The 22,423-nt window shown below is 44.2% G+C and overlaps 1 protein-coding gene across 1 annotated transcript in view; it reads right to left on the minus strand.

Moving 5' to 3' along the window:
- Positions 1-22,423, minus strand: part of rtel1 (regulator of telomere elongation helicase 1) — a 36,476-nt gene that overhangs the window by 7,907 nt on the left and 6,146 nt on the right. Inside the window, exons 6-28 of the mRNA XM_056274186.1 lie at positions 22,147-22,222; positions 21,119-21,203; positions 20,381-20,446; positions 18,019-18,160; positions 17,503-17,541; positions 17,260-17,335; positions 17,029-17,126; positions 14,576-14,631; positions 14,278-14,349; positions 12,905-12,986; positions 10,551-10,683; positions 9,756-9,869; positions 9,280-9,320; positions 8,116-8,201; positions 7,847-7,924; positions 7,547-7,624; positions 5,082-5,228; positions 4,852-4,967; positions 3,474-3,597; positions 3,157-3,322; positions 2,319-2,485; positions 2,112-2,207; positions 1,476-1,689 (exon numbers count right to left, since the gene is read on the minus strand). Of these exons, the coding sequence (XP_056130161.1) occupies positions 1,476-1,689; positions 2,112-2,207; positions 2,319-2,485; positions 3,157-3,322; positions 3,474-3,597; positions 4,852-4,967; positions 5,082-5,228; positions 7,547-7,624; positions 7,847-7,924; positions 8,116-8,201; positions 9,280-9,320; positions 9,756-9,869; positions 10,551-10,683; positions 12,905-12,986; positions 14,278-14,349; positions 14,576-14,631; positions 17,029-17,126; positions 17,260-17,335; positions 17,503-17,541; positions 18,019-18,160; positions 20,381-20,446; positions 21,119-21,203; positions 22,147-22,222 (2,352 nt within the window). The remainder of the gene's footprint in view (positions 1-1,475; positions 1,690-2,111; positions 2,208-2,318; positions 2,486-3,156; positions 3,323-3,473; positions 3,598-4,851; positions 4,968-5,081; positions 5,229-7,546; positions 7,625-7,846; positions 7,925-8,115; positions 8,202-9,279; positions 9,321-9,755; positions 9,870-10,550; positions 10,684-12,904; positions 12,987-14,277; positions 14,350-14,575; positions 14,632-17,028; positions 17,127-17,259; positions 17,336-17,502; positions 17,542-18,018; positions 18,161-20,380; positions 20,447-21,118; positions 21,204-22,146; positions 22,223-22,423) is intronic.

Here is a 22,423-nt window from a genome sequence, read left to right on the forward strand (position 1 = left end):
AATGTTGGAACAAAAAAGTTACTCACAAAAGGGCAGTGTTCTTGCACCAACATTGGATATGTTGGGCTACTCATTGGCACTACTGGCATTTAACCCGACAGGGAGAATTCAGGCCATTCAAGATATAAACACCCCAGCTACTATCTAAGAGCTCAGAAGCTTCTTAGGCATCTGCAACTACTCCAGACAGTTCATTGAGGACTATGCAAAGATTGCCAGATCACTTAATGAGCTCCTCTGAAGGGACAAAGCATTCCAGTGGGGAAGCTCTCAAGAACAAGCTTTCTGAGATCTGCTCAGCCCTGTACCTCGCATATCCTGACAAGGATAAGGAGTTCTATCTGGAAGCTAGCTTCTCAACCCATTGCCTTAAGTGCTGCCCTGTTGCAGAACTACGACAAAGACAGATGAGTAGTCTATGGTAGTTGCTCCGGGAGTAGCACAGAACTGAAATTTTCTGATTGTGAGAAAGCCCTGCTAGCTACAGTTTTGGACATGAAACAGTGTGATACACTGTGAGTTCTGACACCTGTCTATCATAGCCAGCATTAACTTTTTCAGCAATTTGAGCAACAGTAGCTCTTCTGTGGGATTGGACCAGAAGGGCTAGCCTTTGCTCCCCACATGCATCAATGAGCCTTGGGCACCCAAGACCTTGGCGCTGGTTCACCGGTTATCCCTCCTTGGACCAGTTTTGGTAGGTAGTGACCACTGCATACTGGGAACACCCCACAAGACCTGCCGTTTTAGAGATGATCCGACCCAATTTCTAGCTATCAAAATTTGGTCCTTGTCAAAGTCGCTCAGATTCTTACGTTTGCCCATTGTTCCTGCTTCCAACACATCAACTTCAAGAATTGATGGTTCACTTGCTGCCTAATTTATCCCACCTCTTGACAGGTGCCTTTAACGAGATAATCAATGTTATTCACTTACCTGTTGGTGGTTTTAATGTGTGTGTGTGTGTGTGTGTGTGTGTGTGTGTGGTCTCACTAATATTAAGAACAACTTCACCCTATGACTGCTGGGATAGGCTCCAGCATCCCGCGACCCCGATGGGGATAAGCAGCTTGGATAATGGATGGATGGCTGGATGATATTAAGAAATTAAATATCACAGTATTTTTGACTGAATACTTCAATATTGATAATGTGATGATATTTAGTAGATGCTACTCGTTCTTTCATAAGATATTTACACAGCAGAGAATGTTGATAAATGATCATTAGTAATGTGGATATGATGACCAAGAAGATAGAGAAGTTCATTGTTCGTGTCTCTAAAACAGTCAAATAAGTTCAAAAAATTGTCTCACTTTACTGGAATGCAGCCTTTAAGACCTGGGAATGACAACATTTAAGTTATATCACCATATTACCACAACCACAATCCCACAACACACCTAGTCTCATATCAAAATATCCACATTACATCTAGATACTGACCAGCAGTAATGCTCATAAAGCTCTCTCACCGCGGAGCAGACTGTGTGTATTGGCATCTCCGGTCAGAAGGTCGGCTGACTCCCTCCATAACACTTCTAGGTCATCTGTTTTCTTGTATGAATGCAGCGCCTTCATGATCCGCTCAAAGTTCACTTGGCTCAGTGACTTTTTCATGTCTGCCAAGAACCACTTGGCTTGACCGGCTTTGTTCTCCTGAGACACGTTCTCTGGAAAGTTGATTTTCTTCAACAGGGATTGAGAAGAATGAAACATTTCAGTATGATGGACATACAGAGCGGCTCTGAAGGCAATTTTTAAACGTTTTGGGTTGATGGAGGCACGTTGAACCCTCCAGATCCAATAAATCCTCTCATGGCGTCATCAAAACGTCACTTTATTATAATGACCGATTCATAATGTCATTTGCTGCATGTTTCCTAAAGTTATGAAGTGACACAAAATTAAAGAAACAAAATTTTCCAAAAATAAACTGATGAATGAACAAGACCAACAGTGGCTTGAATGTAATTCTTATTGGTGTGGTATCAAACAACATGTAATAAAAACAATGCAAGGCATGCATGTTCGAGTAACAAAACACAGAAATAAAAAAGAAAATCTTAAATAAGCTGAAAACAGTGGAGCAGCTCTCTTTTGTCACCCACCTGTTCTTGGACCAGTTTGATTTTTCGTTTCCCACCGTGAAACTCATCGTCCATTCGCTTGTCATGTTGAAGAGATAAGGTGGACAGACGACTTGCCTATAAATGGGGAAACAGCCACAGTGATTATATGCCCTTGAGAGAAAGTCTGTCTAGTGTTTGTTTGTTCATTAACCAAAGTAGAGTGACATTTATTAAACCAAACCATACCCTTTCTTCTCCCACGACGTAGTTTGGTCCTTTTACGGATGTTCCGTCCCGTTTATCACTGTGGTCCAAGACATCCAACAAGCCGACTGGTCTCCTCTGGCCATCCGTCATCTCAGCCTCATACTCAATACACAGCCGGGCCATCCCTTCGTTTCCTGTATATCCATCTGAAAACAAACACAATTCAACAGGAAATGAATAATCTACTGTATATCTCTGTTGTCAGGAGAGCAGAGTACGGAAATTACCTAATCCAGCCTAATATGATCCTGAGATCAAGCAGAATTGTCACGGCAAGACAGGATTGTGTATTTGTCTGTATTTGAATTTTCACAAACAACTTTATAGGGGATACTGGAAGATCTAAGAGCCTGTCTACAGCTTCTGTTTTGCAGATAGCAGAATTGAAGCATCACTAGGTAACTTTTTCACTTCAGCAGATCATCATTAAATTCATTTTGATTGCGTATTATGTTGTCTATGGGAGAATGACAATTTCCATTCAGATCTGATTTCTGGAACTCTTGTTTTCTCTTTGCTTTTCGTCACCAAACCTCCAGGGAAACACTGACATTGATTTAGGGCATACATATAACTAAAGACATTTTACTTTACCTGTGACCACAGCTCTTCTTCTTCTGCGATAAGTCTTTTGAGCTACGGCTTGTAAATAACCGCACACATCTCGTCACTACACTAAGAAAACAAGAAGTCCCTTGGTTGTCTTTGGACAGCTGATGTAAAGACAGCTGAAATCAAACCGAAGTTGCTGAAATCCAAAAAGTTACCTGGCGTCGCTTTAATAGAAAAGAGACATGGAGACTATTTTGATACTCACTCAGTTTTCTCTTCTTCAGACTGGGAACATGTGCATCCACCACTTTGGCCTTTATGGAGGAAGTACTTTGGATGGACGGGTGAGGTTTGATACTGGAGGACAGGAAGTCTGAGGAGTCCTCTGAAGAACAGCTCTCAACTCCAGCCTTCTTCTCTACGGGAGGCCGCTGTCACATTCAAACATAATGACATGCAGTAAGTATCCCTTAATCTGAGCTGAACTTTATACCACAAAGTGTCCTGAATACTCGGGCACAGCTTTGTAAAAAGAGCTGTATCACTTTTTCAACATGTGTTTGAGGGCATCCTTAAACATACCATCTTCTGTGCGACCCTGAAGAACTGAGCGACATCACGGACAATATTCCCAAAGCTTTCATGGTGGCGAACATACGGCTTCAACCATAAGGGTAGCTGGGCTCGGGCTTCTGGATTTTTAAACCTAAAAAAAAAAGAAAAAAAGTTTAAAAGCCATCTGGTCCTTGTATAACGAAAGTGAGAGCTGTGTCCGCATTCTCAGCACAAAGTCAAACACGTTTTCGGTGTGTGTCGGACTCTGCCAAGGTTGTCCCTTGTTTCCGATTCTGTTTGTGATATTCATGGACAGGATTTCAAGGCACAGCCAAGGTGAGGAGTGTGTCTGTCTTGGGAACCTCAGAATTGCATCTCTGCTCTTCGCAGATGATGTGGTTTTGTTGGCTTCATCAGAAAGCAACCTCTAGCGCTCACTGGGGTGGTTTGCAGCTGAGTGTGAAATGGCTGGGATGAGAGTCAGCACCTCCAAATCTGAGGCCATGGTTCTGTACTGGAAAATGGTGGATTGCTCCCTCTGAGTTGGAGATGAGTTGTTGCCTCAAGTGAAGGAGTTCAAGTATCTCGGGGTCTTGTTCACGAGTGAGGGTAGGATGGAGTGGGAGATTGACAGGCGGATTGGTCATCAGCAGTAATGCGGATGTTGTACCGGACCATTGTGGTGAAGAGGGAGCTGACCTGGAAGGCAAAGCTCTCAATTTACCAGTCAGTCTTCCTTCCAAACCTCACCTAAGGTCATGAGCTTTGGGTAGTGACCGAAAGGGTGAGATCGCGGATACAAGTGGCTGAAATGAGTTTCCTCCGTAGGGTGTCTGGGCTCAGCCTTAGAGATAGGGTGAGGATCTGACATCCGGAGGGAGCTTGGAGTAGAGCCGCTGCTCCTTCACGTCGGAAGGAGCCAGTTGAGGTGGTTCGGGCATCTGATTAGGATGCCTCCTGGGTGCCTTCCTTTGGAGGTTCACCGGGCACGGCCAACTGGGAGGAGACCCCGGGGTAGACCCAGAGCTCGCTGGAGGGACTACATGTCCAGTCTGGCCGGGGAATGCCTTGGGATCCCCCAGGAGGAGCTGGAGGAGGTTGCTGGGGAGAGGGATGTCTGGAGTGCCCTACTTAGCTTGCTGCCACCGCGAACCGACCCCGGAGAAGTGGCTGATGAATGAACGAATGAATGAATGAATGAATGAATGAATGAATGAATGAATGAATGAATGAAAAAGTTTAAAAAACAGCATGTATTTGTTCATGTATTTTTGTGTGCAGATTACATCAAGCATGTAAGGAATGAAATGAAAAGCAACAAAACTCAACATCTGATTTGGCTCTTTACAATGCTAGATAACAACGAATACACAATGAATTAACTGTTAAAGTCACAATATCTAACCTCTGGTCACACAGGAAGATGGCGCCGTAATCCTCTTTGTGACGAATAACTCGACCAATAGCCTGGTTAACAGCCCGGGAGGACTGTTGTCTGTACCACTCCTGCCCTGACAGATACTGGGGACATTTGTGTGCAGAACAAACTTGAGTGTCAGTACACAACCAGAACTAATACCGTACAGATAAGCTAACAAAACACTGAGGCCACATATGAGGTGGCATCCATCTCACCGTCACCCCAGGATCCCTTTTTCTGCTCATCTCATCCAAGAACTGCATCTTCAGGACCACCCTGGGATCCATCTTAGGAGGGAAGGGGAGACCTGTAATGATGACGCCCCGGCAGAAAGAGTCGGCGAAATCCAGCCCCTCACTAGCCTGACAGAGATGAACATATATGTTATGGACACGTGTGTATATAAGTCATATGACAGAGCTACATCATGACATACTGAGCAGCCTCGGGATTTAACATTTTGTTGATACCATGCTAGAGTTTCATATTAAACCGGTGATACTGCTTTGAGTTTAGAAAGTTCTAATGCTGCATTTGTACACCAGTCAGTCCATACACAAGATATTTCTACCTGTTTTGTAGTTGTTTATAGTTTTCTTTTACATTTTATCCTGCTGCTAAAATAATTCAGTTTCACCACATGGATCATTTAAATTTTCTCTGTTCAAATCCAGTTTGATATGTTAACCTATCTGCACTTAAATATCCCTACCCGTGCTACTGAGCCTGAACATGGGAGGATTTTTCATAGGGCTCAGTTGGACTACTGTAGGATGACAGAGGGACACTTCTTGTTGTTCAGTACAGTTTCTGAACTGCTGAGCCACCTGTTTCCATTCAGAAGAATCAGCTGTCACATTACCTTTCTGTTGCAAACAGCAATGGTGAAGATGGAAACTTAAACATTGTGGACCAGTTATAAAACAAAGTGTACAGGTTAGTCTACATGAGGATAGAAGTCGATGTGAGGAGGTTTCCTCGATGCCAGAATGTTCTGTTAGTCTTCGTACGTCTGACTCATTTCATGTAAAAGGAAATAAATATTACACATTGCACCTTCAAACAGGAGATGAAATCTGCCTATTGATTATTTCAAGTCAAGTCAATTTTATTTGTAGAGCCCTACTACTACTACTGCTGCTGCTACTACTACTTTCGGCTGCTCCCGTTAGGGGTCGCCACAGTGGATAGTCCGTTTCCATCTCTTCCTGTCCTCTGCATCTTCCTCTGTCACACCAGCCACCTGCATGTCCTCCCTCACCACATCCATAAACCTCCTCTTTGGCCTTCCTCTTTTCTTTTTCCCTGGCAGCTCCATATTCAGCATCCTTCTCCCAATATACCCAGCATCTCTCCTCCATACATTTCTAAGTCACCTCAAACTTGCCTCTCTTGCTTTGTCTCCAAACCGTCCAACCTGAGCGGTCCCTCTAATATAATTATTCCTAATCCTGTCCTTCTTCGTCACTCCCAATGAAAATCTTAGCATCTTCAACTCTGCCACCTCCAGTCTTTTTGTCAGTGCCACTGTCTCCAAATCATATAACATAGCTGGTCTCACCACCATCTTGTAAACCTTCCCTTTAACTCTTGCTGGTACCCTTCTGTCACAAATCACTCCTGACACTCTTCTCCACCCACTCCACCCTGCCTGCACTCTCTTCTTCACCTCTCTCCCGCACTCCCTGTTACTTTGAACAGTGGACCCCAAGTATTTAAACTCGCACGCCTTCGTCACCTCTACTCCTTGCATCCTCACCATTCTACTGTCCTCCCTCTCATTCACGCATAGGTATTCCGTCTTGCTCCCACTGACTTTCATTCCTCTTCTCTCCAGTGCATACCTCCACCTCTCCAGGCTCTCCTCAACCTGCACCCTACTTTCACTACAGGTCACAATGTCATCCGCAAACATCATAGTTCACGGAGACTCCTGCCTGATCTCGTCCGTCAACCTGTCCATCACCACTGCAAACAAGAAAGGGCTCAGAGCCGATCCTTGATGTAATCCCACCTCCACCTTGAACCCATCCGTCTTTCCTACTGCACACCTCACCACTGTCATATTTCCCTCATACATATCCTGCACCACTCCGACATACTTCTCCCCAACTCCCGACTGCCTCATACAATACCACACCTCCTCTCTCGGCACCCTGTCATAAGCCTTCTCTAAATCCACAAAGACACAATGTAACTCCTTCTGGCCTTCTCTATACTTCTCCATCAACATTCTCAAAGCAAACATCACATCTGTAGTGCTCTTTCGTGGCATGAAACCATACTGCTGCTCGCTAATCATCACCTCTCCTCTTAACGTAGCTTCCACTACTCTTTCCCATATCTTCACGCTGTGGCTGATCAACTTTATACCTCTGTAGTTGCTACAGTTCTGCATATCACCCTTATTCTTGAAAATCGGAACTGGGGGGAATAGCGTGATCCTCCCACGTGCTACGTCCCCCTGGTGAAACTCCTCACTGTCAGGTGAAAACTAGCAGCTGGTGACTCCACATGTATTGGAGGAGACATGTGGTAGAGTGGGGTAATTGGCCAGATACAATTGGGGGGGGGGGCAACTCCCTAAAAAAAAACCTTTAACAGGGAGAAAAAAATAGGAAGCAACCTCAGGGAGAGCAACAGAGGATACAACATCAGATAATAAATAAATACTTCTCACCTTCCCTCGACAAACAGCAAAGAAGCTTCCACCTTTGGATTTTGGATCATTTACTTTGTCATAATATCCATTGATAACCTAAAGACAAAAAAGAACGAAGATCATGTGTTTTGTCAGTTATTTCTTCAGAAACTGTCATCCTCTCATACGTTGGGACACTAATCATCTAGAGATTTCTGAAGTTTGACAACCAACCCAAACTCCATATGAATGATGGACCCTACTGTATTTTAAGGTCTGCCAGTGCAAAAAATTGAATTTTTTTTTTGCCATATAAATTAATACCAAATTTGAGCCAACCTCTGTGAAGGTGCCCTTTCCTTTAGGTTCAACAAATATTGGCTTCATGTTCTCGATGCGGTCGGCATGTCCGTTTGACTGTAAAAGAAGAAAGAATAACCACCATGTTAGCTACAGATACACACCGGGTCGCTGTATTGCCTCACAATGCTGCAAATAACTTGAAATAAAGCAAGAAACCAGTTTGGAATTCATCAGAAATCCAAACAAAAGTCAATAATGAGTTTTCTTATAGGTCACTTTATGGTTAAATCCATGAGTTAACTCACCCTCCAGAACTCCAGGGTCTTGTCCATTGAAGGGTACGAGGGAAAGAAAACCAGGAGCCCGTGAGGAACCACTCTGCCCAGGTTGGCTAAAGACAGGAGAGCAGAAAATATAATGATATAAAACCCCTTTCAAAATAAACAAATGATTATTTCTGTTATGTGAAGGTAAGTTAAGAGAAAGCAGAAGATTAATTGTGACAGAAGATTAATTGTGACTGTAAGGATTTTCGGTTGTCATATCATGAAAATCTTGCTCCTTGGTGAAGCCATACTTCTGAGCAGCATGACCTCCAGGCTCAGAGGGTTGTCAGAAGGTCAAGTGTCGGAAGACAATGAAGGGATTAATCATTTATCTATTACTGCACCGCTTATTGGTTCGCCACAGCAGATAAGGAACACTCATTTCACATTAAAATCATTTACGTCCTGAGTACAAAGGATGATTTCTATTATTTAAAACAAAAAAAGAGTTTGGGATACTCGGCTTTGCTGACACAGTTTTGCATCCGAACACAACGGTTTTGTGTCATCTTGCCAAGATCCAGTTACGAAACTGGTTTTCAAACCACATCCTCTTGTATGTAACACAGCCGGTAACTTGTGCAGCTATATTGTTAAATTTGAACTAAACTTGGTCCCAAAAGGAAAAACATCAATTTGGTGTCAATCATCAAATTATAACTTCGATTATAATTTAGGTATGTCAGTAGTGTGATGAAGAGGTGTCCCAGTAGAGAGAATATTCCAGTTTTGGAGGAACATGCTTTCATTTGTGGAATTCTACAGCTCTTCTGGTCACCCCCGTCTGTATTCAGCAAGGGTATCAAAACTACTGGAAGGAATGTTCATTGTTTTTTCCTCCCATGGCCATTTAGGAATGTTTCTTATTCATAGTCTTCATCATTTGGGCCGAGGGCTATATTAATAGTCTTCATCATTTGGGCTGAGGGCTGTAAATGTGGGGCCAAACAGTCATTGGCACAACATTAATCACCTGCTTTATTAGCCTAGCTAGCATTATGGACCACAGCCGTGATGTGTAGCGCTGTGGTCTCCCATCATGCTGCAGGTCTCTGCTCATGTCTTACTTCCCCCTTTCATGGAAAATGTGAAAAAGACTTGGGATCAAATATTGTGACTGAAATTAAACAGTGTTTCACTTACCAATAGTACTGCCTAATGACGCCATATTTTCAGGGACAAATCTGACAAACAGGAAGAAACGGTACATTTTAAAAGCATTGCTATTTCTATATTAGCCGTAGCCTCAATGCGAATCATTTTATTTCAATATAAAAAAAAACTCATGACACAAATCATTCAAGACCTCGTTTGTACGCATCCTCAAGTAGTTATTTTCGACCGAACTGCCCAATTCTTATGAATTTGTAAGGATATGTAACTAGCTTTGTTAGTTTAGCCAGTCAGGACAGCAATCTAAACATTTACTGAAACCATAAAGATGCTGAAAATCCACCATACACCAAGCTTCTCCTGATACATGGCATTTATGGTAGGTCCATTTTGCCAACTCTCACCTACAGCCTGCTGTTAAAATAAATGAGCGCCATTTTGAATTTGCCCAGACCCGTTTAATGGCAGTAATATTGCTGGCATCAGACATTCACAGTAACGCTCACCTCCTATCAAAGGCCGAACTCAGACGCACGCCGTCTGGCCCTCGATCAACAATGCTCACAAAGATCTGGTCATGCTGGATCACATGACTGTTCTCCAAACGCACAGAGAAGGGACTGAAAGAGGTGAAGGAAAAGAATGGACAAAACACACATTATGCATTCAACAACACCTTAGTTTTGTATAGTGCCTTTCAAGGAACCCAAGGACGCTTTACACTAGATAATAATAATTTTAAAAAAAAAAGAGTTCAAGAGTTAAGATCCCCCCCCCCCCCCCCCAATTGTATCCAGCCAATTACCCCACTCTTCTAAGCCGTCTTGGTCGCTGCTCCACCCACTCTGCAGACTACCACATGCCTCCTCCGATATATGTGGAGTCGTCAGCTGCTTCTTTTCACCTGACAGTGAGGAGTTTCACCAGGGGGATGTAGCGCATGGGAGGATCACGCCATTCTCCCCAGTTCCCCCTCCCCCCCAAACAGGTGCCCCGGCCGACCAGAGGAGGCGGTAGTGCAGCGACCAGGACACATACCCACATCTGGCTTCCCACCCGCAGACACGGCCAATTATGCTCATAGGGAAGCCCGACCAAGCCAGAGGTAACACGAGGATTCGAACTGACAGTCCCCGCGTTGGTAGGCAACAGAATAGACCACTACACTACCCGGATGCGAGTTCAAGAGTTAGGATGTAAAATCATGGGAGGTTTTCTCTGTGTGATGGAAAAGATTTAATATTCATGGCTTTGTACAGGCCAGAAGAAGCCTGACAGTGGTGGGTAACCTGCAGACCTACATCTGCATCTCAGCGGTGAATGAGGACAGCGGTGACAGCGTGCCGCTGGTCAGGATGATGCAGCGAGCTCCTTGTTGGACAAGATCCTGCATGCTGAAGCCAGGCGAGAAACACCAGTAACTCAGAACATTACCTGAAAGTACGTACACACACACACACACACACACACACACACACACACGATCATTCTAAATTCATCACAGAATCATTTAATATAAGAAAAACTAAGGTGAATTTGGAGGAAAACTGGGACTTTTCGGCCATTCAGTCAAATCAATACTTTGCTTGTTTAAGTTCCTTAGTGAAGAATGTAAAGTAGAACGGTGAAACCAATGAAAACACACATGTCAGGTTTGCAGTCCAGTTAATGTAAAATGTCATTCGGTGCAGTGTGCTCTCAACCAAAATACAGATAAAAACTTCAATGTTAGTCATTTAAAGCTGTAATCCAGAAGACCAGCATACAAATAAATGTCCTTTTGGATCCTTCTACCCCTGGAATATTTAATACAACAGTATATTTACATATATCCAAATCATGAACACTTTTGTAGTTCTAATTTTAATGTTAACTGCTAGGTGGGACTTAGCTTGAGTAGAGAATGAAAATGGCAGACAGTGTTTTCTACCACTGTAGCACCAAATGAAGAAGAAGAAGAAAGCCACTTTATTTGAAATTGTATTCTTACAATGAATGTGTTCTCTGCATGTAACCCATCCTATTGTATAGCAGCAGCGGGAGGCTGCAGCACCCGGGGACCAACTCCAGTTCTTGTTTCCATTGCCTTGCTCAGGGGCACAGACAGGAGTATTAACCCTAACATGCATGTCTTTTTGATGGTGGGAGGAAACCCACGCAGACATGGGGAGAACATGCAAACTCCACACAGAAAGGACCTGGGACGGCCTGGGGTTCAAACCCTGGACCTTCTTGCTGTGAAGCAACAGTGCTAACCACTGGAAAGACAGATAGTGTTGAGTTTGAAGAGGAAGTGAAGTTGTTGTGTCTAACAAGCAGATATGACAGAACAAGCTGGTAGAAGACCTTTACCTACAGATAGAACAACATCAATAAGTAAGAATCCGGTTCAACCAGGTTTTTGGTTCGTTTCTGACACAACAGCCCTGCTGACTCATTCATTTAGAATGGAGCTCAGACAACACTCACCTTACTAACACCTACATAGGACACACACACTGGTAAACCAGGAAATTCAGGACTGAAGCTTTCTTTTGGGGGGGGGGGTGTCTCCCCCTTCCCCCCCCCCAATTGTACCTGGCCAATTACCCCACTCTTCTGAGCTGTCCCAGTCACTGCTCCACCCCCTCTGCTGATCCGGGGAGGGCTGCCGACTACCACATGCCTCCTCCGATACAGGTGGAGTCGCCAGCCGCTTCTTTTCACATGACAGTGAGGAGTTTTACCAGGGGCACGTAGTGCATGAGAGGATCACGCTATTCCCCCCAGTTCCCCCTCCCCCCTGAACAGGCGCCCCAACCTACCAGAGGAGGTGCTAGTGATGTGACCAGGACACATACCCACATCCGGCTTCCCACCTGCAGACACCGACAATTGTGTCTGTAGGGACGCCCAACCAAGCCGGAGGTAACACGGGGATTCGAACCGCCGATCCCCGTGTTGGTAGGCAACAGAATAGACCGCCACGCTACCCGGACGCCCCTAGGACTGAAGCTTTAAAATGTCCTTACAATGTAAAGCAGGATAATAGCAGCATATAAACATGGCACAAGGTGCCACTGATAAGTCCTAATTTCTGTCCTAGACCTACTTCAGTAGTTTGTAATGTTCATGTTATTATTAATATCATTCCTTAAGACTGCCCTCTTCATTCATTTCTTTACTTCACATATCAGAAGATGTGATGGTTTGTTAATTTTTACCAATTTAAATGTTCATTACATCTGGGTTTTTTTTTCTGTATTGCATCTACATCAGTTATGTTGTTCCCTAGATAAGAATATGAGACCAACTAATGTTTTATTTGGGAGTAACTTAAAATTCTTTGAACTGTTGGTTGGACAAAAGTATTTTCACATTGTAAGAAGTCGTTTGTCCCTTTTGGCCAACAGGCTTTATAACATCTTCTCATTGTGTTTGGGCCTGGGTACCAGACACTGTTGTTAGTATCATAAAACAAAATAAGAGTTTAAAACCTGTGAATGAATGGGTTTTCATAAATACGAGATACTAAATGAAGTCTTTAAAACAGGACTAAATTCTGCAGGTTCTGAAGGGATTTAGTTGGGAATTTAACATGATAAAATTGGGATTCCTGTTGCTACTAAGTTCAGTTACTTGGTGAACTGCTAGTTTTTGTATTTGGTGCCATTACCTTGTTTCTTTGAAGAGGACGAAGCCCAAACGTCTGTGTTTTGTTTTTTCCTCTGATGGCTGGTGTCTTGATGAATATGGACCTGTGGAAATCAGCCACATGACATGCTGATGACACTCGGTTATACATGCCACTAAAACCCACAGATCCTAGCGCCCTAGCAGATCTCACAACTTGCCTCTCTGACATTAAATCCTGGATGTCTAAAAATTTTCACAAATTTAATAAGTCTGAGGTCACCCTGAGATGGCCACCCAATGACTGCCGGGATAGGCTCCAGCATCCCCACGACCCTGAGAGCAGGATAAGCGGTTTGGATAATGGATAGATGGATGGATGGAAGTCTGAGGTCATTCTGTTCATTCCCAAAAATTCCATCAGCCCTTTTGGGTACTAATCGGGTAGTCTTAAGCAGGCTGCTAAGAATCTTGGGGTAATATTTGATGCTAACCTCAGTTTTGATAATCAAATCAAACATGTTGTTCAGTCACGCTTTCTCCAGTTCAAGCTAATCTCCAAAATCAGGTCATTTTTACCAATTGCCGATCTGCAAAAAGTTGCACATGCTTTTATCTATCTATTGTAATGCACTTTATTCTGGTATCAGTAAGGACTCCCCCCACCGTCTGCAGTTGGTACAAAACGTCGCTGCTCGGCTCATTACCGGGACAAAGAGGCAAGACCATATCACTCCTGTGCTAGACTCCCTACACTGGCTCCCTGTTATATTTCGCATTGATGTTAAAATTTATTGCTCACCTTTAAGGCTTTAAAAGGACTTCCTCCTACATACATTTGTGATTTATTGACCTGGCATATGCCCCCTCGACCATTAAGCTCTGCAGATGGAGCCCTGCTGGTTATTCCCAGGTCTCGGTTTGTCACAAAGGGTGATCGGGCTTTTGCTGTTGGAGCCCCACACTATGGACCTCTCTTCCTGTTGAACTTGGGAAAGACAAACCAAGTCTCTAGCTTCTTTTAAATCTTGTCTTAAAACTTTTCTTTTTATGAAAGCTTTTACAAATGTTTGATATTTGCTTTTATTTATTTATACGGTTTTTATTTTTACTCTTACTTATTTGGTCTTATTCTTATTTTTGCCTTGTCTGGTTTTATTTCTTTTAAAGCACTTTGTAATATTGTTTTAGAAAAGTGCTATTTAAATAAAATTATTATTATTACTGTGAGTATCCATAGCTTAAATCATCGTAGGCTTCATTAACAAGAGTGTACAGATGAATTCCCAATAAGCTGGTACTGTTTTAATAAAGACAACAGTGACTGTGTCTTGCTACGTGAATAAAGCAGTCCATTCTATGACATTCGGCATCATATACTCAAATTCCAGATTAGTAAGAAAACAAGAAAACCACCTTGAAGAACGCCGAGTCGGACTGCAGGCGTCTCTCTTTATCCACCACTGATGGGTCCCTGCAGAACACCAGCTGCAACAAACGACAACCGCACTGACAAACAGGAACATACGTAGTCCCTGTGCTTTCACAGGTCCGTGAACTTACGGGGCTGCCAAGGAGTTTCTCATACATACATATACAATCGTTCTTGTTTTCAGAGTGCACCAAAAACCTTTAAGTATCATCTCACTAGAACACAGGTGGCACTTCCATGAAAATGTATGAAACATCAGTTTAATTCAAACTTCAAACCCACCTGAATAATATCATACAACTTCTGCAGGCCACTCGTATTCAAGAAAATCCCTGGCCCTGTGGAGGAAACACATCGCCCATTTATGAAGTTATGAATCATGATCTTTGTTTTGTATTTTATATTATATTATTTATATTTTATTATTTTATTATTTTATATTATTTTATATTATTATTATTTTATGTATTACTATTTTATTATATTATTTATTTTAGTATATTATTTTATATATTTTTTATTATTGTATTTTATTTGTTTTGACTGTAACAAGATGGACGAAGACGTATGAAGCTGGGGGTGGGAACAGTCAAAGGGCAATAGACAAGATTCAAAGCTTTTTCAGCCATGACACTTGGTGTTAAATAGATACAAATTAAAATGTAGAGAAAGTAATTTGGCATGTGATACAATTAATGGTTAAAGTATTTCATAACCACTGGTCAGGGTAGTAAGTCATTATATCAACTGACAAACGCTATTACAGTAACCATTCAGGATTCTTCTTATAATAACTGGTAGTTATAACATTATAGAGGATGAACACATTAGCTGTTTTTATTACGACTACTACTACTACTACCACTACTACCACTACTACTACTACTACTACTTTTGGCTGCTCCCGTTAGGGGTCGCCACAGTGGATCATCCCTTTCCATCTCTTCCTGTCCTCTGCATCTTCCCCTGTCACACCAGCCACCTGCATGTCCTCTCTCACCACATCCATAAACCTCCTCTTTGGCCTTCCTCTTTTCCTCTTCCCTGGCAGCTCCATATCCAGCATCCTTCTCCCAATATACCCAGCATCTCTCCTCCACACATGTCCAAACCATCGCAATCTTGCCTCTCTTGCTTTGTCTCCAAACTGTCCAACCTGAGCGATCCCTCTAATATACTCGTTCCCAATCCTGTCCTTCTTCGTCACTCCCAGTGAAAGTCTTAGCATCCTCAACTCTGTCACTTCCAGGTCCGCCTGCTGTCTTTTCATCAGTGCCACTGTCTCCAAACCATATAACATGGCTGGTCTTACTACCATCTTGTAAACCTTCCCTTTAACTCTTGCTGGTACCCTTCTATCGCAAATCACTCCTGACACTCTTCTCCACCCACTCCACCCTGCCTACACTCTCTTCTTCACCTCTCTTCTGCACTCCCCATTAATTTGGACAGTTGACCCCAAGTATTTTTTCTCCCCAACTGTACCCAGCCAATTACCCAACTCTTCCGAGCTGTCCCAGTTGTTGTTCCGCCCCCTCTGCCGATCCGGGGAGGGCTTCAGACTACTACGTCTCCTCCGATACATGTGGAGACGCCAGCCGCTTCTTTTCACCTGACAGTGAGGAGTTTCATCAGGGGGACGTAGCACGTGGGAGGATCACGCTATTCCCCCCCAGTTACCCCTCCCCCCCCAAACAGGCACCCCTACCGACCAGAGGAGGCGCTAATGCAGCAACCAGGACACATACCCACATCAGGCTTCCCACCTGTAGACACGGCCAATTGTGTCTGTAAGGACACCTGACCAAGCTGGAGGTAACACGGGGATTCGAACCGGCGAGCCTCATATTGATAGGCAATGGAAGAGACTGCTACACTACCTGGTCGCCCATGAAGAGGCACTTTTAACACCACCTTTGTCCTGCTAAACATGAGCCCCACAGGCATCCATCCATTCAAACAATGTAAACATAGCTCTGTGGTCAATGATTAAAAGTAAGCAACATGCATATGTAAATTGCCCTCACACTCCTACTGACTTTCATTCCTCTTCTCTCCAGTGCATATCTCCACCTCTCCAGGCTCTCCTCAACCTGCACCCTACTTTCACTACAGATCACAATGTCATCCGCAAACATCATAGTTCACAGAGACTCCTGCCTGATCTCGTCCGTCAACCTGTCCATCACCACTGCAAACAAGAAAGGGCTATTAATTTTAGGACACTGACCGTTATTACAAAGTCTGCAAATGAACAGCAGATGAACTGTGGATGTCTATGGGACAACTGACCGCCTCAGTACACACAATGCACTGCCTACAAGGCTGTTTTGACCATTCAATGATCACTCTCTGTTATAATGTCATAATTTGTTTACCAGCTGAAGATATTAAGTAGTACTAGCTAACTAGTTGTAATCATATATAACTTGTTTTTTGTTTATTCTTCACACTGTCTCTCCTATGTAGTCCTCCTGGAATCAACCTTGTGTGTTGTGAATAGACCGGCAGTTTTGTGGCCACACTTGCTGTTTTGAAAATCATTACGAGAATCTATAAATCTACGAGAGGATGACAACGTCATCAACGTGTTCTGGGTCACAAGTAAAGCAACATGCAATTCACAGGATCATAAATACATAGACTAGACAATCTGACACCTCAAATTAAGTCCACAAGTGAATTTAGTTAGATTTATGATCAGAAAAAAACGATTAAAATAAAGCCATAATTACGTCCTGTCAGGTTGCCGATAATCTGCTCCAAGGCTTCGGAGACGGCCGTCTTGGTGCTGTAAGTCAGCCCGGCCCTCTGGAACAGCTCGTAAATAAAACTGTGTGGAAGAAAGATGTGCCATTCAATGACATCAACTGCGTTTTATCATCATAAAATATTTTTAAAAAAACGCAACTTACAGCACAAAAAAACTTGATTATTATCTAACCCTCCACACCCATCAAGCGTACCTTCCGGGTTTGGTGATTCCTGTGCCATTTGTAACGTCGTAGGAATCAATAGCAGCTTCCAGGTCCAGCAGCATCTCTGCACAACCACACAAAGACATGAGGCCAAACAACAGAACCGGGCCACTGCCAACTGGGACGGCTTAGTAATGATCAACTGTGGATCAAACGTGGTTCAAAAAGTAGAGATGGATTTTAGCACGGATATAATTCCTGCTAAATATTCCCTGCAACAAAATTGCTTACGTTTTATTTTGGCCACCTCGGTTATATCCAGTTTTAAACCTGCAACAAAAGCATATTCTGGTTAATCTTGTGTTTTTTACATTAAAATATACATTTTTTAACCCATCCATCCATTATCCAAGCCGCTTATCCGAAGTCGGGTCGCGGGACGCTGGAGCCTATCCCAGCAGTCATTGGACGGCAGGCGGGGAGACATCCTGGACAGGCCGCCGTCCATCACAGGGCCGGCACACACACATTCACACCTAGGGGCAGTTTAGTACAGCCGATTCACCTGACCTACATGTGTTTGGACTGTGGGAGGAAGCCGGAGGAAACCCACGCAGACATGGGGAGAACATGCAAACTCCACACAGAGGACGAACCGGGACGACCCCCAAGGTTGGACTACCCCGGGGTTCGAACCCAGGACCTTCTTGCTGTGAGGCGACCACACTAACGACTGTGCCACCGTGATAAAACAGTTCTTCAGCACATGTGCTGCGGTCACTCAGAACACAACAAAGTAATCCAAACCAGAGTTGAAGTCCTCGCTGACGAAGTCCTCTGCGATGGTGTCTTTAGCTTTGTCTATCAGCAGTTTGTCCACAGCGCTGATGGCTGAGGCCAGGTCATACGGGCTCAGGTCAAAGGACGTCGACTCCTCACATGTTCTCTCCTAAAGACATCAAAATAGACACAGTAAAAACACAGAGCGGACGGCAAATGCAAATCTTCCATGTGGTTTAACAAAGGTTCCAGACAGACACACACACATCTGCATAAACTTGCATTTAATGATTGTTTTTGGTCCCCATTACCTCCTTTTTTTTTCTTCTTTCTACCTGTTCACCCAGCAGGTCCTTCTAGTTGAGACTAATAATGATGGAAATAATGAGGACATGGAGGAAGGTTGGCAGAAGCAGTGTGGATGACTTAGTGGTAACAGAGGAAGAACAGACTCGCAAACAAACAAACAAACAATGGTTGCCACTGTTTTGTGCAGTTCTGTGAATATGAAGTGCCCTTCACCAAGGCTCCAACACAGTGACTGACTGGACACACCACTTTTTGGATGGACCCGCTTTCTGAATCATTCCCAATGAAACCCGGGCCAGGAAATATCTTGGAGAAAGATCAACTTATGCTTGGTCGGGCGTCCCTACAGACACAATTGGCCGTGTCTGCAGGTGGGAAGCCAGATGTGGGTATGAGTCTTGGTCGCTGCAATTGGTCACTGCACTCCTCTGGTCAGTCGGGGCGCCTGTTCGGGGGGGGGGGGGGAGATAGCGTGATCCTCCCATGTGCTACGTCCCCCCAGGCGAAACTCCTCACTGCCAGGTGAAAAGAAGTGGCTGGCGACTCCACATGTATCGGAGGAGGCATGTGGTAGTCTGCAGCCCTCCCCAGATCGGCAGAGGGGGTGGAGCAGTGACCGGGATGGCGCGGAAGAGTGGGGTAATTAGCCAGATACAATTGGGAGAAAAGGGAGAAATTAAAAAAATTTTTTTTTAAAAGAGCCTGGTGGCCTGTTCAGGGTGTCTCCTCGCCTGCTGCCCAATGACTGCTGGGATAGGCTCCAGCATCCCCGCGACCCTGAGAGCAGGATAAGCGGTTTGGATAATGGATGGATGGATGGAACTTATTATTGAAGTGTGATGAACACTGTTCAGAGTCCAGTCACACCAAGTAAGACAGAGTTCACGTTCGGGAAGCGTTCCAACACATTCATCTGCCATCTGTGTCTGTCAGACAAGCAGAGAGCCCAGACAAGAACCTAAACCACATGGTCAGTGGATAAAACTACGTGGTCAGTGGATGAAAAGCAGGCATGAAGTGTCGGTCAGCTGGTCTTGCTCATTATTCTGCCTATTCTGTTTGTCATCTGAAGCTAAAGACAATGGGACCAGACACAACCCAGCTCCTACTAAACCTCCCTGGAGTCACACCCGAAACACCTCCGCTGAGCACAACACATAGAAGGGGAAATAATCAATAATAATAATCAATCCTTGCGTTTTTAGCTGAAGATTGTTGTGTTGTAGTGTTGTTATTCTATGTTAAGTACACTGAGAGAGACACGAAACTGGAGTCACATTCCCATGTGTGTGCAAACCTACATGGCCAATAAACGTGATTCTGATTCTGATAAAAGCCCCACATGGTAAATGGACCTCAGGTGCCAAATCTATTCACAGGAAATACTTAAGTAGAAATGCTGAATAAAGCCTAAAAAAATTATAAATATAATTTTTTTTACTTTCTTCACAAATATTAGGCAAGGTGAGTTTATCCGTACAGCATACTGTATATGTATATACACACACATATACACAAAGGCAATTCATAGTCCATCCATCCATTATCCAAATCGCTTATCCTGCTCTCAGGGTCGCGGGGATGCTGGAGCCTATCCCAGCAGTCATTGGTCGGCAGGCAGGGAGACACCCTGGACAGGCCGCCCGGCCATCACAGGGCTGACACGCCGACACGCCGACACGCCGACACACACACACACACACACACACACACACACACACACACACACACACACATTCACACCTAGGGACAGTTTAGTAGGGCCGATTCGCCTGACCTACATGTCTTTGGACTGTGGGAGGAAACCGGAGCCCCCGGAGGAAACCCACACAGACACAGGGAGAACATGCAAACTCCACACAGGACGACCCGGGACGACCCCAGGGCTTGAACCCAGGATCTTCTTGCTGTGAGGTGACTGCGCTAACCACTGCATCACCGTGCCGCCGACAATAAACTAATACACACCACATTTAAATGAATTAAACTGTACGCCCGGGGAGGATAGGTACCACCAAATATCTATGACCTCAACAGGTTTTGAATATATGAAGGAAATATGAAGTCTTTAGTCTCTCACCACATTGTGCGCCTCATCAAAAATTATAACTGCCCCTTTCAGGTCGAGACTGTGTGCCCTGCGGCTCTGTTGATAGAAGAAAGAAAAGGTACACCTTGTTTGGACTGGTGGAAAGAGTAGTAACGTGATGGATCAATCAAACTGTTAAACATATTTGAGACAATACTGCGATATTAATACAAGCATTTCATATTCTTGAATCATAAGTAATGAGACCTCATCCGATCCATCACAGGAGCAGTCGGACTCCCCCCCTCTTTTTCTCCCCAGTTGTATCTGGCCAATTACCCTACTCTTCTGAGGTGTCCCAGTTGCTGTTCCACCCCCTCTGCCGATCTGCGGAGGGCTGCAGACTACCACATGCCTCCTCCGATACATGTGGAGTTGCCAGCCTCTTCTTTTCACCTGACAGTGAGGAGTTTCCCCAGGGGGACGTAGCATGTGGGAGGATCACGCTATTCCCCCCCAGTTCCCCCTCCCCCCCGAACAGGCGCCCCGACCGACCAGAGGAGGCGCTAGTGCAGCGACCAGGACACACCCACATCCGGCTTCCCACCCGCAGACACGGCCAATGGTGTCTGTAGGGACGCCCGACCAAGCCGGACGTAACACGGGGATTCGAACCGGTGATCCCCGTGTTGGTAGGCAACGGAATAGACCGCCATGCAACCTGGACGCCCACTCCATTTTAAACAGCGGCTCGTCGGAGGCTCAGCTAGCTTCTTTGAGCAAACTCACCTTTGGATCCAGTAGGTAGTTATACGGCATGAATATTATGTCTGCCGTCTGTTTCAGGGAACGGGAGAGGTAATAAGGACAAACCCTATGATGGAAACAGACGGCTGTCAGTTAAAAGGTACATACTGCTGGAAAAAAGGTTGTTTATGTAGTATACTAAAACATTTAAGATGAAGTTAAATGTCTCCAGGAAGAAGACATGCTGACTTGAGAGCAAATCATTATCTTCTGACTAAATGAAAGAATACAAACAGCACAGGTTATGGGTGGAACCTAAATTACTCAAAACGTTTACCAAGAAAGGGCAGGGATAAAATAAATTTTTTTAAATTGATTTTGATATACTTTATTAATCCCTGTGGGGAAATTCTCTGCATTTAACCCATCCTAGCTGTGTAGCTAGGAGCAGTGGGCAGCCGCCGGTGCAGCACCCGGGGACCAACTCCAGTTCTTCTTTCCATTGCCTTGCTCAGGGGCCCAGGCAGGAGTATCAACCCTAACATGCATGTCTTTTTTGATGGTGGGGGAAACCGGAGCACCCGGAGAAAACCCACCGCAGACATGGGGAGAACATGCAAACTCCACACAGAGGACGACCCGGGATGACCCCCAAGGTTGGACTACTCCGGGGTTCAAACCCAGGACCTTCTTGCTGAGGTGACAGCGCTAACCACTGGGCCACCGTGCTGCCCAAAATAGAATTTTTTTTTCAATTTTAGAAAGTAAATTCGATCACACCTTGTGTCCCTTCAGTTACACTCTGTTCCTGAACCAACATGCAGATAATCAGGATATTCCTGCTGCTGTGTCCATGTTCACATGGATGCAGCTTGCCGACAGGGCTGACGGCGGTAGCCATTGAATAAACCATTACAAGCAAGCACTAAACCTCACTGGTTCATTTCTCTAGTTTCATTATAAGCCTGTTAAATTTATATTATCTATCAGAACTGCTGCTAAACAGGAACAATTTGTAAGTGAACAAGAGTAAAACAAGAAGCAAGAAGAGTAAAAAAGAAAAGCCAGACCTCTGTTTGTTGCCAGCTTTTACCAGGTCTTCTACGTCCATGATGGCGTGAACCAGTTCTTTATCTGTGCTTTTCTCTGAAGGAAACACAATTTTAAATCCTCATCTCAAATGATAAGCCCTGTATATTCAGACAATCGATGGGTTTGACAGATATGATCTACTATCATCCATCACTGGTCCTCCAAAGAAATGTGAATGGTAGACGTTATGGTCCTCCAGAATATTTACATTTCTGTACAAAAATGAATTCTACAGTAATATTCTTAACGAAAGGT

This window comes from Lampris incognitus, chromosome 2 (assembly GCF_029633865.1).
Source record: "Lampris incognitus isolate fLamInc1 chromosome 2, fLamInc1.hap2, whole genome shotgun sequence".
Taxonomy (NCBI): Eukaryota; Metazoa; Chordata; class Actinopteri; order Lampriformes; family Lampridae; genus Lampris; species Lampris incognitus.